Source organism: Mirounga leonina, unplaced genomic scaffold (assembly GCF_011800145.1).
Source record: "Mirounga leonina isolate KUSES-001 unplaced genomic scaffold, KU_Mleo_1.0 Mir_94, whole genome shotgun sequence".
Taxonomy (NCBI): domain Eukaryota; kingdom Metazoa; phylum Chordata; class Mammalia; order Carnivora; family Phocidae; genus Mirounga; species Mirounga leonina.
The window spans coordinates 58,346,532-58,363,777 of record NW_023270855.1 but is presented as its reverse complement, the minus strand read 5'-3'; the positions used below and the strand labels follow the sequence as shown (position 1 = coordinate 58,363,777).

The 17,246-nt window shown below is 63.6% G+C and overlaps 3 protein-coding genes across 6 annotated transcripts in view; 2 read left to right on the top strand and 1 right to left on the bottom strand.

Annotated features, from left to right (window-relative positions):
* The window catches only part of ARHGAP45 (Rho GTPase activating protein 45), a 13,391-nt gene extending 9,701 nt beyond the window's left edge, over window positions 1–3,690 (top strand). The window contains exons 21-23 of one of the 3 annotated variants that reach the window (XM_034996868.1): window positions 46–241; window positions 1,564–1,672; window positions 2,029–3,690. In XM_034996868.1, the coding sequence (XP_034852759.1) occupies window positions 46–241; window positions 1,564–1,672; window positions 2,029–2,360 (637 nt within the window). In that variant the 3' untranslated portion in view covers window positions 2,361–3,690. Of the gene's footprint in view, window positions 1–45; window positions 257–1,563; window positions 1,673–2,028 lie in introns of all 3 variants that reach the window. The other 2 variants (XM_034996865.1, XM_034996866.1) reach the window with 2 other exon arrangements.
* A 1,722-nt stretch (window positions 3,691–5,412) lies between these two features.
* Window positions 5,413–10,749, bottom strand: POLR2E (RNA polymerase II, I and III subunit E). The gene is made up of 8 exons (XM_034997088.1): window positions 10,581–10,749; window positions 9,443–9,617; window positions 7,564–7,679; window positions 6,863–6,943; window positions 6,338–6,396; window positions 6,151–6,229; window positions 5,952–6,032; window positions 5,413–5,707 (listed from the first exon to the last, which is right to left on the bottom strand). Exons 1-7 carry the CDS (start codon window positions 10,635–10,637, stop codon window positions 5,967–5,969), a joined length of 633 nt encoding a protein of 210 aa, XP_034852979.1. The 5' UTR covers window positions 10,638–10,749; the 3' UTR covers window positions 5,413–5,707; window positions 5,952–5,966.
* Window positions 10,750–14,924: 4,175 nt separating this feature from the next.
* GPX4 (glutathione peroxidase 4) lies at window positions 14,925–17,156 on the top strand. 2 transcript variants are annotated; one of them, XM_034997169.1, is made up of 7 exons: window positions 14,925–15,046; window positions 15,954–16,048; window positions 16,132–16,276; window positions 16,379–16,530; window positions 16,648–16,672; window positions 16,922–16,981; window positions 17,060–17,156. In XM_034997169.1, the coding sequence occupies exons 1-7, from the start codon at window positions 14,963–14,965 to the stop codon at window positions 17,090–17,092; spliced, it is 594 nt and encodes a 197-aa protein (XP_034853060.1). In that variant the 5' UTR covers window positions 14,925–14,962; the 3' UTR covers window positions 17,093–17,156. The 2 variants fall into 2 exon arrangements, with proteins under 2 accessions (XP_034853060.1, XP_034853059.1); XM_034997168.1 differs by lacking the exon at window positions 14,925–15,046 and adding an exon at window positions 15,431–15,664.
* Window positions 17,157–17,246: the final 90 nt, after the last annotated feature.

The window sequence follows — 17,246 nt, the reverse complement described above, 5'->3', positions numbered from 1 at the left end:
GGGGGGGTCTGCTCATGCCTGCTCCTGAGTCCGCGTGACCCCTAGGATCGTGGAGGTCGAGCAGGACAACAAGATGACTCCAGGGAACCTGGGCATTGTGTTTGGACCCACGCTGCTGCGGCCAAGGCCCACCGAGGCCACCGTGTCCCTGTCCTCCCTGGTCGACTACCCCCACCAGGCCCGCGTCGTGGAGACCCTCATTGCCCACTATGGCCTGATCTTCGAGGAGGAGCCCGAGGAGGTGCCTGGGGGCCAGGTGAGGGTGGTGGCGGGGCCCAGGGCTGCCCACTCCAGGGGGGCCGGGACCAAGAGCCCTGGTTTCAGCAGGGTGGTCAGGAGGGGCCTCGGAGGCATTTTTTTTTTTTAAACTCCATTTATTCATTTGACAGAGAGAGACACAGCAAGAGAGGGAACACAAGCAGGGGGAGTGGGAGAGGGAGAGGCAGGCTCCCCGCTGAGCAGGGAGCCCGATGCCGGGCTTGATCCCAGGACCCTGGGACCATGACCTGAGCCGAAGGCAGTTGCTTAACCAACTGAGCCACCCAGGCGCCCTTGAATTTTATTTTTTTTAAGATTTATTTATTTGACAGAGAGCATGAGCAGGGGGAGAAGCAGAGGGAGAAGCAGGCTTCCCGCCGAGCAGGGAGCCCAATGCGGGGCTCGATCCCAGGACCCCGGGACCCTGACCCGAGCCGAAGGCAGACGCTTAAGGACTGAGCCACTCAGGCACTCCAGAACATGGATTTTCTAATTGTGCGCTGCAGGGCCCTATTTTATGTCAGCTGTAAGAGTTTTGTTAAATGACATGACTGGATATCTTTTTTTTTTTTTTAAGATTTTATTTATTATTCATTTGACAGAGAGAGACACAGTGTGAGGGGGAACACAAGCAGGGGGAGTGAGAGAGGGAGAAGCAGGCTTCCCGCTGAGCAGGGAGCCCGATGCGGGGCTCGATCTCGGGACCCCGGGACCCTGACCCGAGCCCAAGGCAGAGATGCTCAACGACTGAGCCACCCAGGTGCTCCTCTCGGAGGCATTTCTAAGCAAAGAACCGACGAGGGGGGCTCAACTCTGGGGGAGCTCCACTGCCGGTGCAAAGGCCCTACGGCCGCACCTCCCCCACCTGCCTCTGGAGCCCGGCCCATCCTGCTCCTCCAGCACATCCTCAGGCTCGGGCTCGCGTGCTGCCCCCCGGGGTCCACCTGCCACTTTGCCCGGCTGCGGGGCCACCGGTTCTCACTTCCACAAGCTCTGCGTGCTTGGTTTCCCAGCACCTCGCTCATGCTCCAGTCCCCGTGGAGGGCCTGTCCTCCCTCTCCAGGGGCCTGTGGGTGTGCAGGGGCGGCCGGACACGCTGGCGTCCACGCGGGGCCCGGCCTGCTGCCCCAGGGGGACAAGCACAGCCCGTGCGCGGCACGGGATTCGGTGTCATCACATGTACGCTTGCACAGGGTGCTAACAAGGTTTAGGCTTTTTCAGTTTTTAGTCAATTCACACTGAGGACAGAGCTAGGGATGGGCCGGAGTCCCGGGCCCTCCCCGAGCCCTGTTCTGCCACCTGCAGGACGGCACGTACGTGCAGCGGGCTGAGGCCGCGGTGCAGATGGCGCACCCAGAGGCGAGTGCGGGGGCCGCCCTCCCCCTGCAGGAGGAGGCCGCGGACGGGGGCCCAGGTGAGCGGTGGGGACGGCCAGGCAGGCTGCTGGGCGGTGTCCCTGGGCGCCGCGCGGCTGGGGGTTTGTCTCCCACGGAGAGAGCTTGTCTGACCTGCCGCAAATACCAGCCAGGAGATGCCTTTCTGAGGTGCTGTGTAGACACAGAGGGGGTACCCCGCACACGGCAGCAGCCCTGTGCGCCCCGTGCGCGGAGTCTGCCCCTCTGGCTGTGGGCGGGCGGCGCCGGGGCAGGGAGCCGGGCCTGGTGAGGGTGGCAGCATGTCAGGCGGTGGGCCCCAGGGCCCTCCTGGTCACGACACGTCGTCTGTCCCGTCTCCCCCCGCCCGCGCCTCCCGCCTTTCCTGACCTCCCAGAACCCCAGGTGGCCTCCAATGACTCCGACTCCGAGGCGGAGGAGGCCTCAGACCTGCCGTCCCCAGCGGACGGGGGCGCCGTGCAGCGCCTCAGTTTCCCGGAGAAGCCGGGCAGCGAGGCCAGCGTGGAGGAGGGCCGGGGCAGCCGCAGCAGCAGTGAGGAGCAGCTGGGGGCCGCGGCCGGGGCCGGGGAGGGCCTGGCCCAGCAGCTTTCCGAGTACAACACCAACCAATGCAACAACACGGCCGAGGTCCGGCTGCCCGCCATGAGGCTCCGCGGTGGGCGGGTCGAAGCAGGCTCAGGCCAGGAGAGGCAGCCGGAGTGTGTCTAGCTGGGGCCCTGCGTGTCCAGTCCCCGTGGATGTCCAGGCCCCGCGAGGCCTGCTCCAAGCCCAATGCACCGAGGACACTGCTGGCTGCCTTTTCCAGAAGCTTCCGGGAGCATGGGGTGAGGCTGAGGCCTGCCCCGTGTTTGCCTGCGTGCTGGGGGCCATGTGGACAGAGAAGCCACGTACGCCCCTGCTGAGTGGCCCTGCCCTCGGGGCCAGCCACCCCACCGGCCACTGGGCCACCACGGAGGCCACGCTGGAAGCCAGATGGCAGGGGCCAGGAGGCAGCGTCGGGCCCCGGAGGGTGTAGGCACGCGGTGAGGTCTGTCCTGGGTCACAACGTAGATTTTCAAATGCACATTTATTTTGCTTAAAATAAAGTTTTAAATCTGAGCCCATCTTGTCTGGTGGTGTGGGAGGGGGCCGCAGTCGACTTAGCATCTCCTCGGTGCCTCGCTGGCGACGACTCGCAGGAAGAGAAATTCCAGTGAAACAGCCCAGTTAGGGACCTTTGAGGTGGGCTGTGCACACACAGGCGTCAAATAAGCACTTCCTAGAAACGTCTGGCCCAGCGCTGCTTGGTGGAACCTTCCAGAAACGCCGTCCATTCAGGCTGTCGGGCTGACGGCCACCAGCCCCACGTGGCTACTAAGCCCCGGAATGTGGCCAGGCCGAGCACCTGAAGTGCAAATCTCCTTTACACTGAGCAGCCTCAGGGCCGTGGCCACCTTGAGGGGCAGCAAAGTGAACCCCCAGCCAGCGGCGGCCGAGGACCCTCCCCAATTCCTCTTACTGACCCCTCACCCCGGCTGCACGGATCTTGGAGGCTCAAGGTCGGCTCAGCAGCGGCAAGACCCAACCTCTCATTTGCTGTGAAAAACTAGATGGAATTCACACCCATCAGGACATAAACGGCTGGCGAGAGGGGCCGGCCCCCGAAACCTGCAGCCCACCCCCCGGCTCAGTTGAGCAGCATCAGTCCCAGACAGAACGCTCTGCAGCAGCTGAGAAAGATCCGGAAAAGGAGGTCACCGAGCCAGCAAACAGCGACCCAGCGCTGACTAACAGCACACGGCCATGTCCACGCGTTTCCGCCCTGCCTGTGGCCCCCGCTGCCCAAAGTACAACAGGGACCATCTGGCCCAGAGCTGGAAATACAACCACAGTAAAAAAATTTGGTTATTGGTCTTTTTTCCTCACAGTGGGGTTTTAATTGTTCTTTGTGTTTGTAAATAAACGTGCAAAGCTGTGTGAGAACGTATCTGACTACGAAGTCGAGCCACGCGAGGAGTCTCTAAGCGCACAGCTCAGCAGCGTGAAGCGCACTCACCCTGTCCTGCGACCACCCCCACCCTCCGTCTCCAGAACGTTCCATCTCCCCACACGGAGACTCTGTCCCTGTGAAGCACGGACTCCCCACCCCCACCCTCCGTCTCCAGAACGTTCCATCTCCCCACACGGAGACTCTGTCCCCGTGAAGCACGGACTCCCCACCCCCACCCTCCGTCTCCAGAACGTTCCATCTCCCCACACGGAGACTCTGTCCCCGTGAAGCACGGACTCCCCACCCCTGCCCCAGCCCTGGCTCCCACCCTCTCCTCTCTGTGTGGACGGGACTCCTCCGGGGACCTCCTGGGGTCTGGCTTACTTTGGACAAGCTGACTCTGGAAAACAGCGCATGTGTATTTGGGGGGGCAGGGGACAAGCTCTACTTTTCACAGGTGGATGGATCCGTGGGAGAGGACCTGTGTGCATGCACAGGAGGACCCACTGGCCATCCTACAAGGCATCGAGAGCCCGGTCTGTCCAAGGGGAAAGTGCATCCCTGTGTCACACTGGGCCCAGGAGTCCATCGCAGAATTTAAGGCCACGTGTAAATGCACCAAACTTATGAACAGATTTTTGAGAAATCTAAATCATAGAACACACCTCCGCCAAGTGTGTATGTGATGAGAGACACACATGCACACCCGTGGCTGCGTGCCAGAAGCGACAGGGACACGCGCAGCCCAACTACACAGCACGTGAGGGGCGGGCAGACCTTCTTGCACAGACGACATGCATGTGGCCTCTGAGCCAAGAGAACAGCTCAGGTGGTTAGTCATCAGGGAGAAGGCATCCCATGCACAGCGAGGCCGACCTCACCGCAGCGAACGCTGCCAAGGCCGTGCGGGTCTGACACGGGCCGCCAAACAGCCTGGCAGTTTCTCCACCCGGTGACCCGCTTCCGCACGACCCAGCAATCCTACGGCTAGATACACACCCGGAAAAAATGAAAACACACGTCGACACAAAACATGTACACGAACGCCCACGGCAACGTTATTCACAAGTCGCTGCCGAAAACGGATGAACCCGGTGTCCGCGGAGGATAAATGGGTTAAGTAGAATGTGGGGGTGCGCAGCTGGACAGGTAACAGCGCATCCCCCACGCACCAGAGCGTCCCACGGCCGCAGACAGGAGTGAGGCGCCCGCACGCGCGGCCCCGGGGACGGACCCTGACCCCACGACGCTCAGGGAGGGACCCGGACACGGAAGGCCACGCGGGGTGTGAGTCCACGTGGGTGACACGTCCAGAGCAGGCTCATCCGCGGACGGGAAGGGGGCTCGTGGGGGTGGGGGCTGGGGAGGGGTGACGGCTGATGGGGACGGGGTTTCTTTCGGGGTGATGACAAGGTCTAAAAGCCACCGAGTGGTGTGCTGCCAATGCATACGCCGTGGTACGTGAACTAGGTCTCAATAAAGCCGTTGTTAAAACGAAAAGAAAAGCAAACCTTTTAACCCGAACCAGGAAGGCCTTCTGAAACTAGACACTAATGGGGAAACTGCATAACCTGACCACAAACCCTGATGCAAGGAAAACACCGGGAACAGAGCTGAGAGCAGCCCAGCAGCCCTGCCCCGCCCCACGCTGCCCACCCCCACCAAAGACTGGACAGGGACGTGCCTGGACACGGCCACCCTGGGGGGCGGGGCAGGCCCAGGGTCTAGAGCCTCGAGCAAGGCCACTCACTGCAAGCCTGTCATTCTGCCTTGCTTCTCCAGATAAGCCGCTTTACTTGCACAAATACTTTTAATTTTTAAAAACACCCAGCATCAAATAGTAACTCGCTCCCTGCTCCCCCGGGTGTGCTCAGACGGCCTCAGGGGTGGGGGCTGGCCGGAGACTTGAGCCAGGACTGCTGTGGGTCGCCGGCTGCTGCAGGCCTCCCCATGGCATCCTGTCCCCTCCAGAGGCACGGTCACGCAGGGTCCAGGGTGGGGCTCAGCATCCAGGGGAGGTCGCCCCGGGGTCCAGAGCAGCAGTGGTGGGGTTCCTGGGGGGCGGCGGCGGTGGCCACAGCCCCATCTGTCTCCAGGCCGCAGGGCGGGAGAGAGAAGGAAGGACGACCACGTGTTACATCTGTTGTGTGAGGTGAGACCAGCCGAGCGGGAAGTGGGGCTGCCGACAAGGCCCCCCAGGAGGTGACACAGAGGACTGGGGGGGAATGAGAAGACGGGGCTCACTCCTGGATGGGCCCTTCCTGCACCCCAAAAGGGAGAGCCCCCCACCCCCGTCCCGTCGGGCCCCGTGGCCACAGCGCACATCTCACCTGTGAGCCCGGCGGCTACTGCACCAGCCGATAGGTGATGTACCTCCCTGCGGTCTCACTGGGCCGGATGATCTTTACCACCTGTGGACACACGAAAGCAGGGGCTGGGGCGGGGCCTCACAGTGGACCCTGGGCCTGGGCGAGGAGCCGGCGTAAGCGAGGCCCTGGCTCTAGAGGGGGCTGGGGTGGAACGTCTCACCTGCCCTCGCTTTATCCCGAAGTAGCGGGCCACCGGGTCTCCGGCCTGGATCCTGGGCAGCTGGTTCTCTCGGAGTTTACTGAGAAGCTCAGTCAGGGAAAAACCCAGGCTCCACTGGCTGGGGTGCGAGTAAGGGTGTGCGGGTGGGAGGGGAGGAGAGGGGCCAGGGCAGGGGCCGAAAGGATACTACCGGGCCAGCAGCTCGGTCACCTCCTCCTTGGTCATAACGACGTGCTCTGGGACCAGCTGCCAAGAGGAGAAGCTGAGTCTCCAGGGGTGCGAGAGACCCCACCGTACCCCCACACAGAAAAGGGGAGCAGGGCGGGCCGCAGGCTGTTTCCTTGGCGTGAACCGCCCACCCAAGGTGCTCAGGGACGTCACAGAGGCCCTGGCTGCAGTCCCGCCCTGCTCCTGGCTCCACACGTGGATGAGGGACTAGAGCCTGCAGCTCATGCAGATGGGCCGTGGGGCACAATCTGGGGACCCCTGGGGCAGCAGATTCCACCCCCCCGCCCCCCAGCTTCCTGACTCGTGGCAGGTTCGCAGGCGATGCTGCTGCTTCCCACCCAGGGCCACACTCGGAGACCCCCGCTCTACTTCCTTGGGAGATCTTCACCCCCAAACAGGGAGCACCAGTGCCCGGACACATCCCCATCTGCCTCCTACGATCTGGCGGGGGCCACACCTCTGCCGTCCCCCAGCAGCCCCCTACCTCGTGCTCCGTGATGTTGATGAGTAGCTCCTGCTGCAGAAACTGCTCCAGGATGTACTTGGGGGCCATGTCTACCAGGGACTGGAAGAGAGGCCGACCCTCATGCATGGCCAAGGACCAACATGATGCCACCCCATTTCCTCCCCAGAGGCTGACGGTGGGCTGGCGGCCAAAGAGGGCTTACTTCCACACTTCAGTAAGGTACCACGCGTCATAAATCAGGAAATCCCACCGCCGGTCAGCGGGGCTTCTCGAGGAGGAAGAGCCCGCCCGCCCCGACACGCTTCCAAGGTCTCAGCCTGGTGTCACAGTGACCTCTGACAAAACGCTCCCGGGGCTGTCCCTGTGCTGGTGGGACTGCGAGAACTCTGCACAGGGACGAGACCGCTCGCTCGCCCACCACCCCAAACAGCAGCCTCCACCCAGACCTGTCCAGCCCACACTCTGGGATGCGGGTGCCCACACGGGCCACCTCACCGCTCTGGCTTCTCTCAGCAGGCATCGGCCGTGAGAGCACTGGGAGAGCCGCTCCTTCCCAGATCCCAGGCTCCTGAGGCCCCATCAGGACACGGGGCCGATACCCCCAGGGGCCGGCGGGCAGCGTGCCAACCCTTGGTGAAGACTGTCAGCAGGGTCCGGGGAGGGGGAACGTGAGGCGCACGACCTCCCACCTGGGGGGGGGGGACCACACGCACGCCCACCTGCTTGGCGGAGGGGGTCATGCCCTGCTGCACCACGATGAGGGCCCGGGTGATGTTCTCCTCCTGCATCCGCTGGCAATACACCTTGATGGTCTTGATTCCCACTTTAGGCTCCTCTGTGGACAGAACACACGGTGCTCTACACTGCATCCTAGCTCTACCTCACCAAGGCGTCCCAGTGCCACTTGGGAACAGGCTCTTCTCTCTGGGGCCTCAGTTTCCCCACGAGCCCAACGGGAACCAGGGTGCTGGTTCTCCTCCACATCTGCTGGGGAGCTGGAAGGTCCCCTGCACCTCCCCACCTAACAGATCCTCTCTGGAACTAGGATCTGTGAATCTGTTTGGTCCAGTGCCTCAGTGATTCCAAGGTCTGCAAACCCCCAGAGGAAGCACTTCGCTTGGTCTAGGTGCCACCGAGGTAGCTGCATGTTCAGAAGGGATGTGAAGTCAGCTGACCTGAGGGACCACGGTCCCATCCCTGCACGGCCGGACCCACTGGACCCTGAGCCGAGCAGAAGGTCAACAACTGGCTGCCAGCTCCAGGATGTGTGCGGGGCTCCCAGCCAGGCCTTCACGTGCGTGTAGCACATCTCCTCAGACCCTCACTCGCCCGACAGGCAGTGTCAGGGGCTGAGTTGTGTCCCCCAAAATCCTTGTGCTAAAGTCTTAACCTCCGGTACCTCGAATATGACTGTACTTGGGAACAAAGTCTTTAAAGAGACGATGAAATCTGAACAAGGTTGTTAGGACAGGCCTTAATCAGACAAGACTGGTGGCCTTCTAAGGTGTGAGGACACAGAGACACACAGGGACGATCCCGTGAGGACACGGAGACGGCCATCTACGCGCCAGGGAGAGAGGCCTCGGGAGGACCCAGCCCTGCCGACACCCTGGTCTCAGACGTCATGCCTCCAGCACCGGGAGGGGATCAGGGTGATGTCGAAGCTGCCGGTCCGTGGGGCTCTGCTACAACAGTCCAGGTGGACTAGCACGGCAGGAAACTCAGTCCTGTCCTGGGGCCCATTCGGGAACACGACGTACCCCTGTCCAACTCCAGGGAGGGCCCTGCCACCAGGCAGATTCTGAGGAGGCTGAGACAGCTCCACGGGGAGGCACGTGATTAGGCACCAAGGCTTCCAGTAAATACGCCTTACGCGTGCTAGGTCCATCCTGCAAATGTTTTCTACCCCCGTGATTCTAGGCAGAGAGCTGGGCCCCCAGAGTGCTCACTGCACACACGGCCTCCCAGCCTTTATGGGCTTTACAATCAGGCCGCCTCAGGGCAGCAGGGGCCAAGACAGAGGAACACAGGGGCCCTGGGACACCCCGTGGTGGGCTCTTTGCTTGACCTGGAGCTTAGAGGGGCTCCTGGAAGAGGAGGCACCTGCACTCGGGTCTCCGAGGAGGACAGATGGACACTGAGCAGGCAGAGCAAGGAGGAAAGGGTGTGGTGAGGGGGGTGTACCGGGCCCAGGACAGGGTGAGAACCCTGCAGCAGCGCAGGAGGGAGCTTCGGCGAATGAGAAGCACAGAGGGGAAGATGTGGGGTCAGAGAGGACAAAGGTGAGTCTGACATCAGGAGGGGGCTGGGGGCCCACCGGGAGGCCTGTGATCACCCTGCTGGACAGAGAAAACCATCAAGACAGAAACAGCAGAGAACTGGAAAAAGTGCTCAGAGAAGTTCAGAGGTCAATGGCATCATCCCCAGTGGGGAGGAAGAGCTCTCCTCCCAGAACGGGCAGAATAAAAGGGTCGGTGTAGACACTGGGTCACTCAGCAGGCAGCTGCTACGAGCTGACCCGAGCAGGCCCTTGGATGGCTCTACCAGAATGCGGCCCCTAGGAGACACACAGCCACCCCGGACCAGCAAGGCCCTCACCTGGGAAGAAGACGAACATCTGGTCAGTGGGGTCGTCATTGTGGGCTACCAGCACCGTGAGGTCTGTGCGCCGCGGCCGCCCCTCACTCGGCTTGTCTCCAAACTGGGCCTTGAACTCCTCCAGCGTCTGGTCCAGCTCATCCTGGGTTACCAGGTAGCCACGGTCGTGGCACAGCTGCAGAGAGGACTGGCCAAGTGAGCTCCTGGCAGACGAGGGATGCGGGAAGAGCACGGGCCGGGTGCGGCCCCTGCAGAGGATGACACGGGCTTTGGGGGCCCGGTGCGACAGGTGCATGTAGAGGTCAGACAGGAAGCGGGAAGCGGGGACAAAGACCAGGACACACCCCCAGAGAGCTCCTGCACAGAGCCACCCTGAGCCTCGGGGACAGGCTGTGATTGGGAAGCCGGGGCAGAGCTCTCTATGGCCGGGGTCTGGGGCACGAGGGGGCAGAGGGGTGGCAGGGGCGCCGCAGGGCAGGCCAGGGCACACTCTGGTTGGGAAAGGGGACAAAGGCTGAGGGCCAGGACGCAGAAGTCAGGGCGCTTTGAGCGGGCGGACTGAGAGGCCCCAGACGAGAGAGGGAAGGTCAGAGCTGCTGCTCGGCCCCGCGCCCACCGCCCCCTCCCCCCAGGGGGCCCCTGGCCTGACTGTCGGCGCAGAGCCCCCGGCCCCCGGCGCGGTCAGCCGCTTTTGGTGGCCCTCTTAGAGCAGCTTTGCCAAGCGGTAAGGGGACGCTGCAGGCGGCTGCCTGGGTCGAGTCCCGGCGCGGTTAAACCGCTGGCACGCGCGGATGCTCAGCCGGCCTGCTGCTGCTCTCGGTCGTCCCGATCAGCCCGAGTAACTCGAGGCTGCTGGCCGAGACCGAGAAGCGGCCGCCGGCCGGAGACAGCCCCGGGCGGCAGGCCAGGCCGGCTGACCCGCAGGGTTCCTCCCGCGCCCCCGGCTCGGGGGCCCCGTGTCGGGCCGCCCGGGGGCACGCCCGGGGCCTGCCGCCTCCCCTCTTCAGCTCGACTGAGCCCCTCCCCGGGCCGGCCGCAGCCCCGCGGGGCCCGCTCCCGCCGCCCCCCCGAGCCGCCGCGGCCCGGCTCGCCCGGCGCAGCGAGGCCCGCCCTCCCCGCGCCAGCCGCGCAGCCGCACCTGCATGATCGTCTTGCGGATCTTCCACAGCCGGTACGTCTCCTCCTCGTCGTCCATGGCCGCCGCCGCCCCCGTCAACGCGCCGGAGCCCGCGGCAGAGCCCGCGCCGACTGCGCCTGCGCCGAGCCAAGCCCCCGCGCCGCCCCGTGCAGGGCTGTCGACAGCGAACGCCTGGCCCCAGAGACCTTCGGGAGCGGCGGCGCCGAGGGCAGCCCGGGCCTTCCGAGGGCGCCGGCTGGCTGCGCGCGAGCCGAGCGAACGGAACCGCCCACTCTCGCCCCGGCAGTTCTCGCGCGGCCTTGGCCGCGGGGCCTCTCGGGAGTTGTAGTTTCGGCTCAGCGCCCGTCCGGGTAGGGAGTTTAGAACCGGGAGAGGCAGAAGCGAGGTGTGGGCGGGGAAGCTGGAGCTCGGACGCGGTCAGCGGTCTCCTCGCCTGCCTCCCAGGGACGGCCGGGCAACGTAGCAGGCCCTCCATAAATATGCATCCAACTGCTGTGGGCCGCGTCCAACTTAATGCCCGGGAGCTTCAGTTTTCCCTTCTGTATAATGGAAATAAAGTGTCCCCGTTTCAGAGAGTTAGCTGAGAATCTAAAGGGACGGAGCTTGGCACAGCCCCTGGGCTCAGGAAATGCTCCCCCCTGTCCTATCCCCTGAGACCCAGCAGGCCTCTGCCTGCATATCCACAGCCCCAGCCCCGACTGTGCATCCGCCCTTCTCCCTGCTCAGTGCTCGCCCCGCTGGAGGCCATCAGGAACTTCTCTTTCAGCCGAACATTCCCAGAGACGGTGAACAAAACAGGCCAAGCCCCCCTTACATTCCAGGGAGACAAAATAGAAATCTCGACCACAACAAGAGCATTAGAAGGTGACAGACAGTGCAATGGAATTCGGGAGCTGAGCCAGATGGGAGATTTTCAGTTTCAGCGGGGAGGCCAGGGAAGGCAAGGAGCAAGAGAGAGTCCAGCAAAAGGCCAAAGGAGAGGGAGGAAGCTGTGTGAGTGCAAAGGCTCTGAGGCTTCACTCTGCCCGGTGTGTTGGCAGCAAGGAGGCCTGTGGGGGCAGGGGGAGGAGAGCGGGTTAGAGGGTGTAGTGGGGCAAACCCTGGGAGGCCTTGTGGGTTGGGGTGAAAAGCTTGGGTTTTCTTTTTCAGCCACCGTCAGCATTTCAGCAGAGAGACCAGGCAGGGGACAAGGGAGGGCCACTTGGCCACAGATGGGGGCTCCAGCTGGGGTAGGGATGAGCCGTGGGCAGGCTCCTGGTGTTCTGAAGGTGGACCCCACAGGATTTGCAGATGGACAGGATGCGGAGAAGAAAGAGACAGAGAGGGAGGAGGAAGAGTGCTGCTGGGACCAGGACGGACAGACCAGGGAGAAACAGGTGTAGGCGGCAGATAAGAAAGGGGCTCTGGGGGCAGAGGGCAGGGGGAGCCTGGTAGCTCAGTTGGTTAGGCTTCTGACTTGATTTCAGCCAGAGTCATGGTCTCAGGGTCATGGGATTGAGCCCCGAGTTGGGCTCCCGGCTCAGTGGGGAGTTGGCTTGGGATTCTCTCTCTCCCTCTCCCTCTGCACCAACCCCCACTCGTTCATGTACTCTCTCTCTCTAATAAGTAATTGAAAAAAAAAAAAAAAAGAATGGGGCTCCAGGAACACCTGGCTGGCTCAGCTGATGGAGCATGAGTTCCAACCCCACATTGGCATAGATTAAAAATAAATTAAAATTGGGCGCCTGGGTGGCTCAGTTGGTTAATCGGCTGCCTTCGGCTCAGATCATGATCCCGGGGTCCTGGGATCAAGTCCCACATCGGGCTCCCTGCTCCGTGGGGAGCCTGCTTCTCCCTCTCCCTCTGCCTGCCTCTCTGTCTACTTGTGCTTTCTATCTCTCTGTCAAATAAATAAATTAATAAAAAATCTTAAAAAAAAATAAAATAAAAAAAATAAATTAAAATTAAAATTGAAAGAAAGAGGGTTGCCTGGGTGGCTCAGATAGTTAAGCGTCTGCCTTTTGGCTCAGGTCGTGATCCCAGGGGCCTGGGATGGAGTCCCACATAGGGTTCCCTGCTCAGTGGGGAGCCTGCTTCTTCCTCTCCTGCTGCCATTCCCTCTGCTTGTGCTCTCTGGCTCTCCCTGTCAAATAAGTAAATAAAATCTTTAAAAAAAATAAAATAAAATTGAAAGAGAGAAAGAAGGAGGTTCTTGTTGCCCTAAGGAGAAATGTCAAGGAGACAATGGGGTATGGAGTCTGGAATCCAGGGCAAGGTCCAAGTGGACACAGGCATGTGGGAGTCACTGGAGACTGGAGCCTGGATGAGGTCACCAAACAGATCCGAAACGTTGCCAAGATTCAGAGGCCAAGAGGAGGGGAGGGCACAGACCCTGAAGCAGCGGCCAATCCTGGCCCTGGGAACTGAGGCACATTACTCAACCCTTTTCTGCCTAAATGCCTCCCTTCCCCCTGCCTTGTGGGACAGGAACGAGAACAGCACCCACTTCCCAGGGGACCTGGCTACTGATTGCAGCACCAAGTGCCAGCTGTATTACATGAACCCTCCTGAAGTGGAATAAAGAGGTTGCCAGGTGCCCTCCAACGCGGTGAAGAAGGTGTCTGGAGGAGGAGGAGGGAAAGTGATCAACAAGGCCACCAAACAGCGAGTCTGAGCAGACCTGAAGATTAGGCGGGGGGTTAGACAAGCAGACATTACTGGTGACCCTGATGAGGGCAGATGAGGAGGGGGCCCGACCAGAGTGGGATTTATGGGAGTAAAGGAGCTGGAGGTGTGGACGTAGATGCCAAGGAGAGAGGGGGCCAAAGGCGGACAGGGAGAGGGCTAGGAGTGGATTTTAAGATGGGAGAAATGGCATCTGTCTAGGTTGCTGGAATGATGGGCAAATCTGAGTAAGGGGATTAGGCAGGATTGTTGGAACCTGGGGCCAGGGGCGGCTGGGCCCAAGGAGGGCTGACCTGGATGGTCCCCCGGGAGGGCTCAGGCATGGGTGGCAGGTGGAGACAGCAACAGGACTGTGGACGTTAGGAAGAGGGAGGAAAAAGGGCTCATGGGAGCAGGTGGGCCTCAGGACCCCCGGGACGCTGGCGAGGCCTGAGCACAGTTCCAGTGAGTCAGACCAATGTGGCCATGCCACCCTGTCGTTCCAGGGAGGCAGAAGTAGAGCGGGACTGGGTGCTTTTTGAGAAACGAGGCTGCCCAGCAGAGACAATGGGGGCTCCCCTCCAAGAGGTGCCGCTGACAAGCCAGGCTGGAGGTAGGAAGCCCTGTGCGGAGGTCGTGCAAGACCAGGAATGGGGAAGCGGCCCCTGGAATGGATTTCCCCATTCCGCTGCCTTCACCACCAAACTTGGCCGGCACTTGGGCGGCCTGGGGGGGAGGCAGACAGGGGGTCTCTCTGGCTCCCCAAGTGAGCCAAGCCCAGAGAGTCCTGTGCCCGTGGCCTCTGCAGCCAAGGTCCCCGGAGGGCCCGGGAGGGGGCGAGATGCAGCACAGGTCAAAGTCCAGTCACGGCCGGGCGTGGGGTGGGCGTGGGGTGGGCGTGGGGGCGGCCGGGCCGCTGAGGAATTCCTTGACTCGGGTCCTAAGACTGGGCGGGTCTGTCTTCTGTACCGCCCGGGCCAAAGGCCAGAACCGGGAGTGAAAACAAGTCGTAAGCCCAGAGGTCGAGCACTCCGGCCCCGTGCGCGGACCGCCGTGCACCGTGGGGCGCGCAGACGACTCTCTGCGGCGTGTGCTGCCCCTGCCGGGCGCACACCCGCCAGGCACACACCTGCGCGTCCTCGAGGCCGCCGGGGCCCGCTAACGGTCACCTGGTTAGTGCCCCCCGGCTCACGTGCCCATTCTAAGGGCGAGCTGGGTGGGCTCGGGCCTTCTCTGGGCCCACGGGCCGGGCGAGGCGCCCCCGCAGCGACACCGCAGTCGCGAGGGAGCCGGAGTCCGACCCCGTGTGACTTTAAAAGAAAACCTCCGGTGTTCAAAGAGCTGGGGCGGTCTTCCTGCGAGTTCGAGCCCCCCACCACGGGTTTCCGGTACTATCTCAAGTTGTCAGGCATCCCGCGGTGCTGCGGTCAACCACCCGGATAACTGTCCTAAACCCATCAACGCGCCGCCTGCGTGGACCCGGCAGTCCGCCCGCCGGCGAGCATGCGCAGTCGCCCACGGCAGTGACACCGCCTCCTGGCCCCGGCCTCGACCCCGTCCGCCCCTCGCCCCGGCCTCCCATTGGCTGGCGTCACCATGGGTCCGCCACGCCCGCGCGTCCGGCCAATGAGGGGTATGTGGGCGTGGCTTGGGGCGGGGAGGAGAGGCCCCCTGGCGCGCGTCCATTGGTCGGCTCGGCGAGGGGAGGATCCGCTGCCTCCGGCGCCCCCGCCGCCGTGATGAACCTCAGCCGCCTGTACCGCTTGCTGAAGCCTGCGCTGCTGTGCGGGGCCCTGGCCGCGCCGGGTCTGGCCAGCACCATGGTGAGCGCGGCGCCGGCGGCGGGCCGAGGGGCCGTTGGGCGGGCGCGCGGGGCCGCGGTGGGCTCGGGCGTGGGCCGTTCGGGAGCAGGGCTTGGGCGGCCGGAACCCCCGTTGGGTGCCTGCGGGCCGCGCGAGGCCGGCGGCGTCGAGGCCGCGGGGGGCTGGGCGCCCTCGGCCGCTGGCGTCCCCGGCTGGGCCCGGCGAGCGGAGGGCGCCCGGTGGGCTGGAAACCCCGGGTCACGCGCCGCGGGACGTCCCCGCCCCTCCCCCTCCCTGCGCGGCCCCGGGGCCCTGCTTGGTGGCGTCACAGACGGGCGGCCGGGCGCCCTGGCGACCGGCCCTTTTTGTCCCCCGGGCGCGGCCCTCGGTGGGCACAGGCGCGGCCGGAGGCGGTCGGGCATGGGCCGCGCGGCCGCCGGCTCCCCGGGTCGCAGGGGGCAGCGGCGCCGGGAGCGGGGCAGGCGGCGGCGGCGGCGCCGAGTCCCCCGGCGGCGGAAGGCGGGGGCTTGCGGGCGCAAGAGGGCGCGCCGTCGGCGGGAGGAGCCCTGTCTCGAGAGACCAGGGCAGGCGGAGCTCACGACCTGGGACAGCGGCTGTAGCGCCGAGTGCCCAGACCCGGTGCGCGCGCCGCCCCAGCCCCGTCGCCGGGGCACCTGGCGCGGCCCCAAGCCCTCTCCGGGCCTCAGTGTCTTCTCTCCAATGTGCGCTCTTGCGCAAAGGGCGTGCACCCTTGAGGAGGAGGAGTCCTCAGTTTTTCCTTGCCCTGGGGAGTTGGTTTTCTCGGCGCGGATCCGCCTGGGAGCCCTTCCTCCGGGGACCCCGGGCCGGGCGAGTGGGCCAGGTGGCAGTGGGCTCCGGGCTCGGCGGCCCGAAGTCCCCACGCCGCTCATGCGCCCTTGCCTTGCAGTGCGCGTCCCGAGACGACTGGCGCTGTGCTCAGTCTATGCACGAGTTCTCCGCCAAGGACATCGATGGACGCATGGTTAACCTGGACAAGTACCGGTGGGTACCCAAGTGCCCGGTGGGAGAGGCAGGGGAAAGGTTGGTGGCCCTGACCTGGCCTCACCGGCCCATCTCACCTTCAGGGGCTTCGTGTGCATCGTCACCAACGTGGCCTCGCAATGAGGCAAAACAGAAGTAAACTACACTCAGCTTGTCGACCTGCACGCCCGATTCGCTGAGTGCGGTTTACGGATCCTGGCCTTCCCTTGCAACCAGTTCGGGAGGCAGGTGCGTGGCTGGCTGTGTCCCCGGGTGTCCCGGTGTGGGGAGAGGGGACCAACGGGAGCACAGGCTCCTCCTCACTCACCCCCACACCCCTGCTTGCCACAGGAGCCAGGGAGTAATGCGGAGATCAAAGAGTTCGCCGCTGGCTATAATGTCAAATTCGACATGTACAGCAAGATCTGTGTGAACGGGGACGATGCTCACCCGCTGTGGAAGTGGATGAAAGTCCAGCCCAAGGGCAGGGGCATCCTGGGAAAGTGAGTGGGAGGCTGGGGGAGGGGAGAGGAGAGGGAAGGGCGGTTCCCCGGGTGGGGCGGGGGTGGGGGGATCGCCGTTGCCACCAGATTCCTCACGACTTCGCGTTGCTTTTGTAGTGCCATCAAATGGAATTTCACCAAGGTAAGGGGACACTGGGAGTTGGGGGAGACGGGAGGGGGGACCCGCCAGGACTGTGTCCAGGGCTGGCTCCTGCCCCCGGGGCCCCTGTCTCCTCAGCCATAGCTCAGTGCCCTGCTCCAAAGTGCTCCAGCCCTGGCCCAAATGGGGCAGCAGGTGGGGGGCTGCTTGCCCCCAGCCCCCCCTAGAACCTCCCCGCCCCCCCCCCCCGACTGCTGGCTTCCCCCACTTTGACGTGGCCTCTCTCGGCAGTTCCTCATTGACAAGAACGGCTGTGTGGTGAAGCGTTATGGCCCCATGGAAGAGCCCCTGGTAGGTACCTTTCCACTGAGCCTTCTGGGGGTGGGGGCCGAGGGGAGAGGCCACCCCTGACCCCCCTTTTCCCCACAGGTAATAGAGAAGGACTTGCCCTGCTACCTCTAGCTCCACAAGTATGCGCCCCCCCCGCGGCCCCTGCCCCTCGGAGCCTTCTACCCGGCACCCATGACGGTCTGCCTGAAAACCAGCCCGCTGGTGGGGCAGACCCGAGAACTCGGCGTGCACCCCCCGCCGGAGGAAGGTTCCTCGGCCCGGCCCG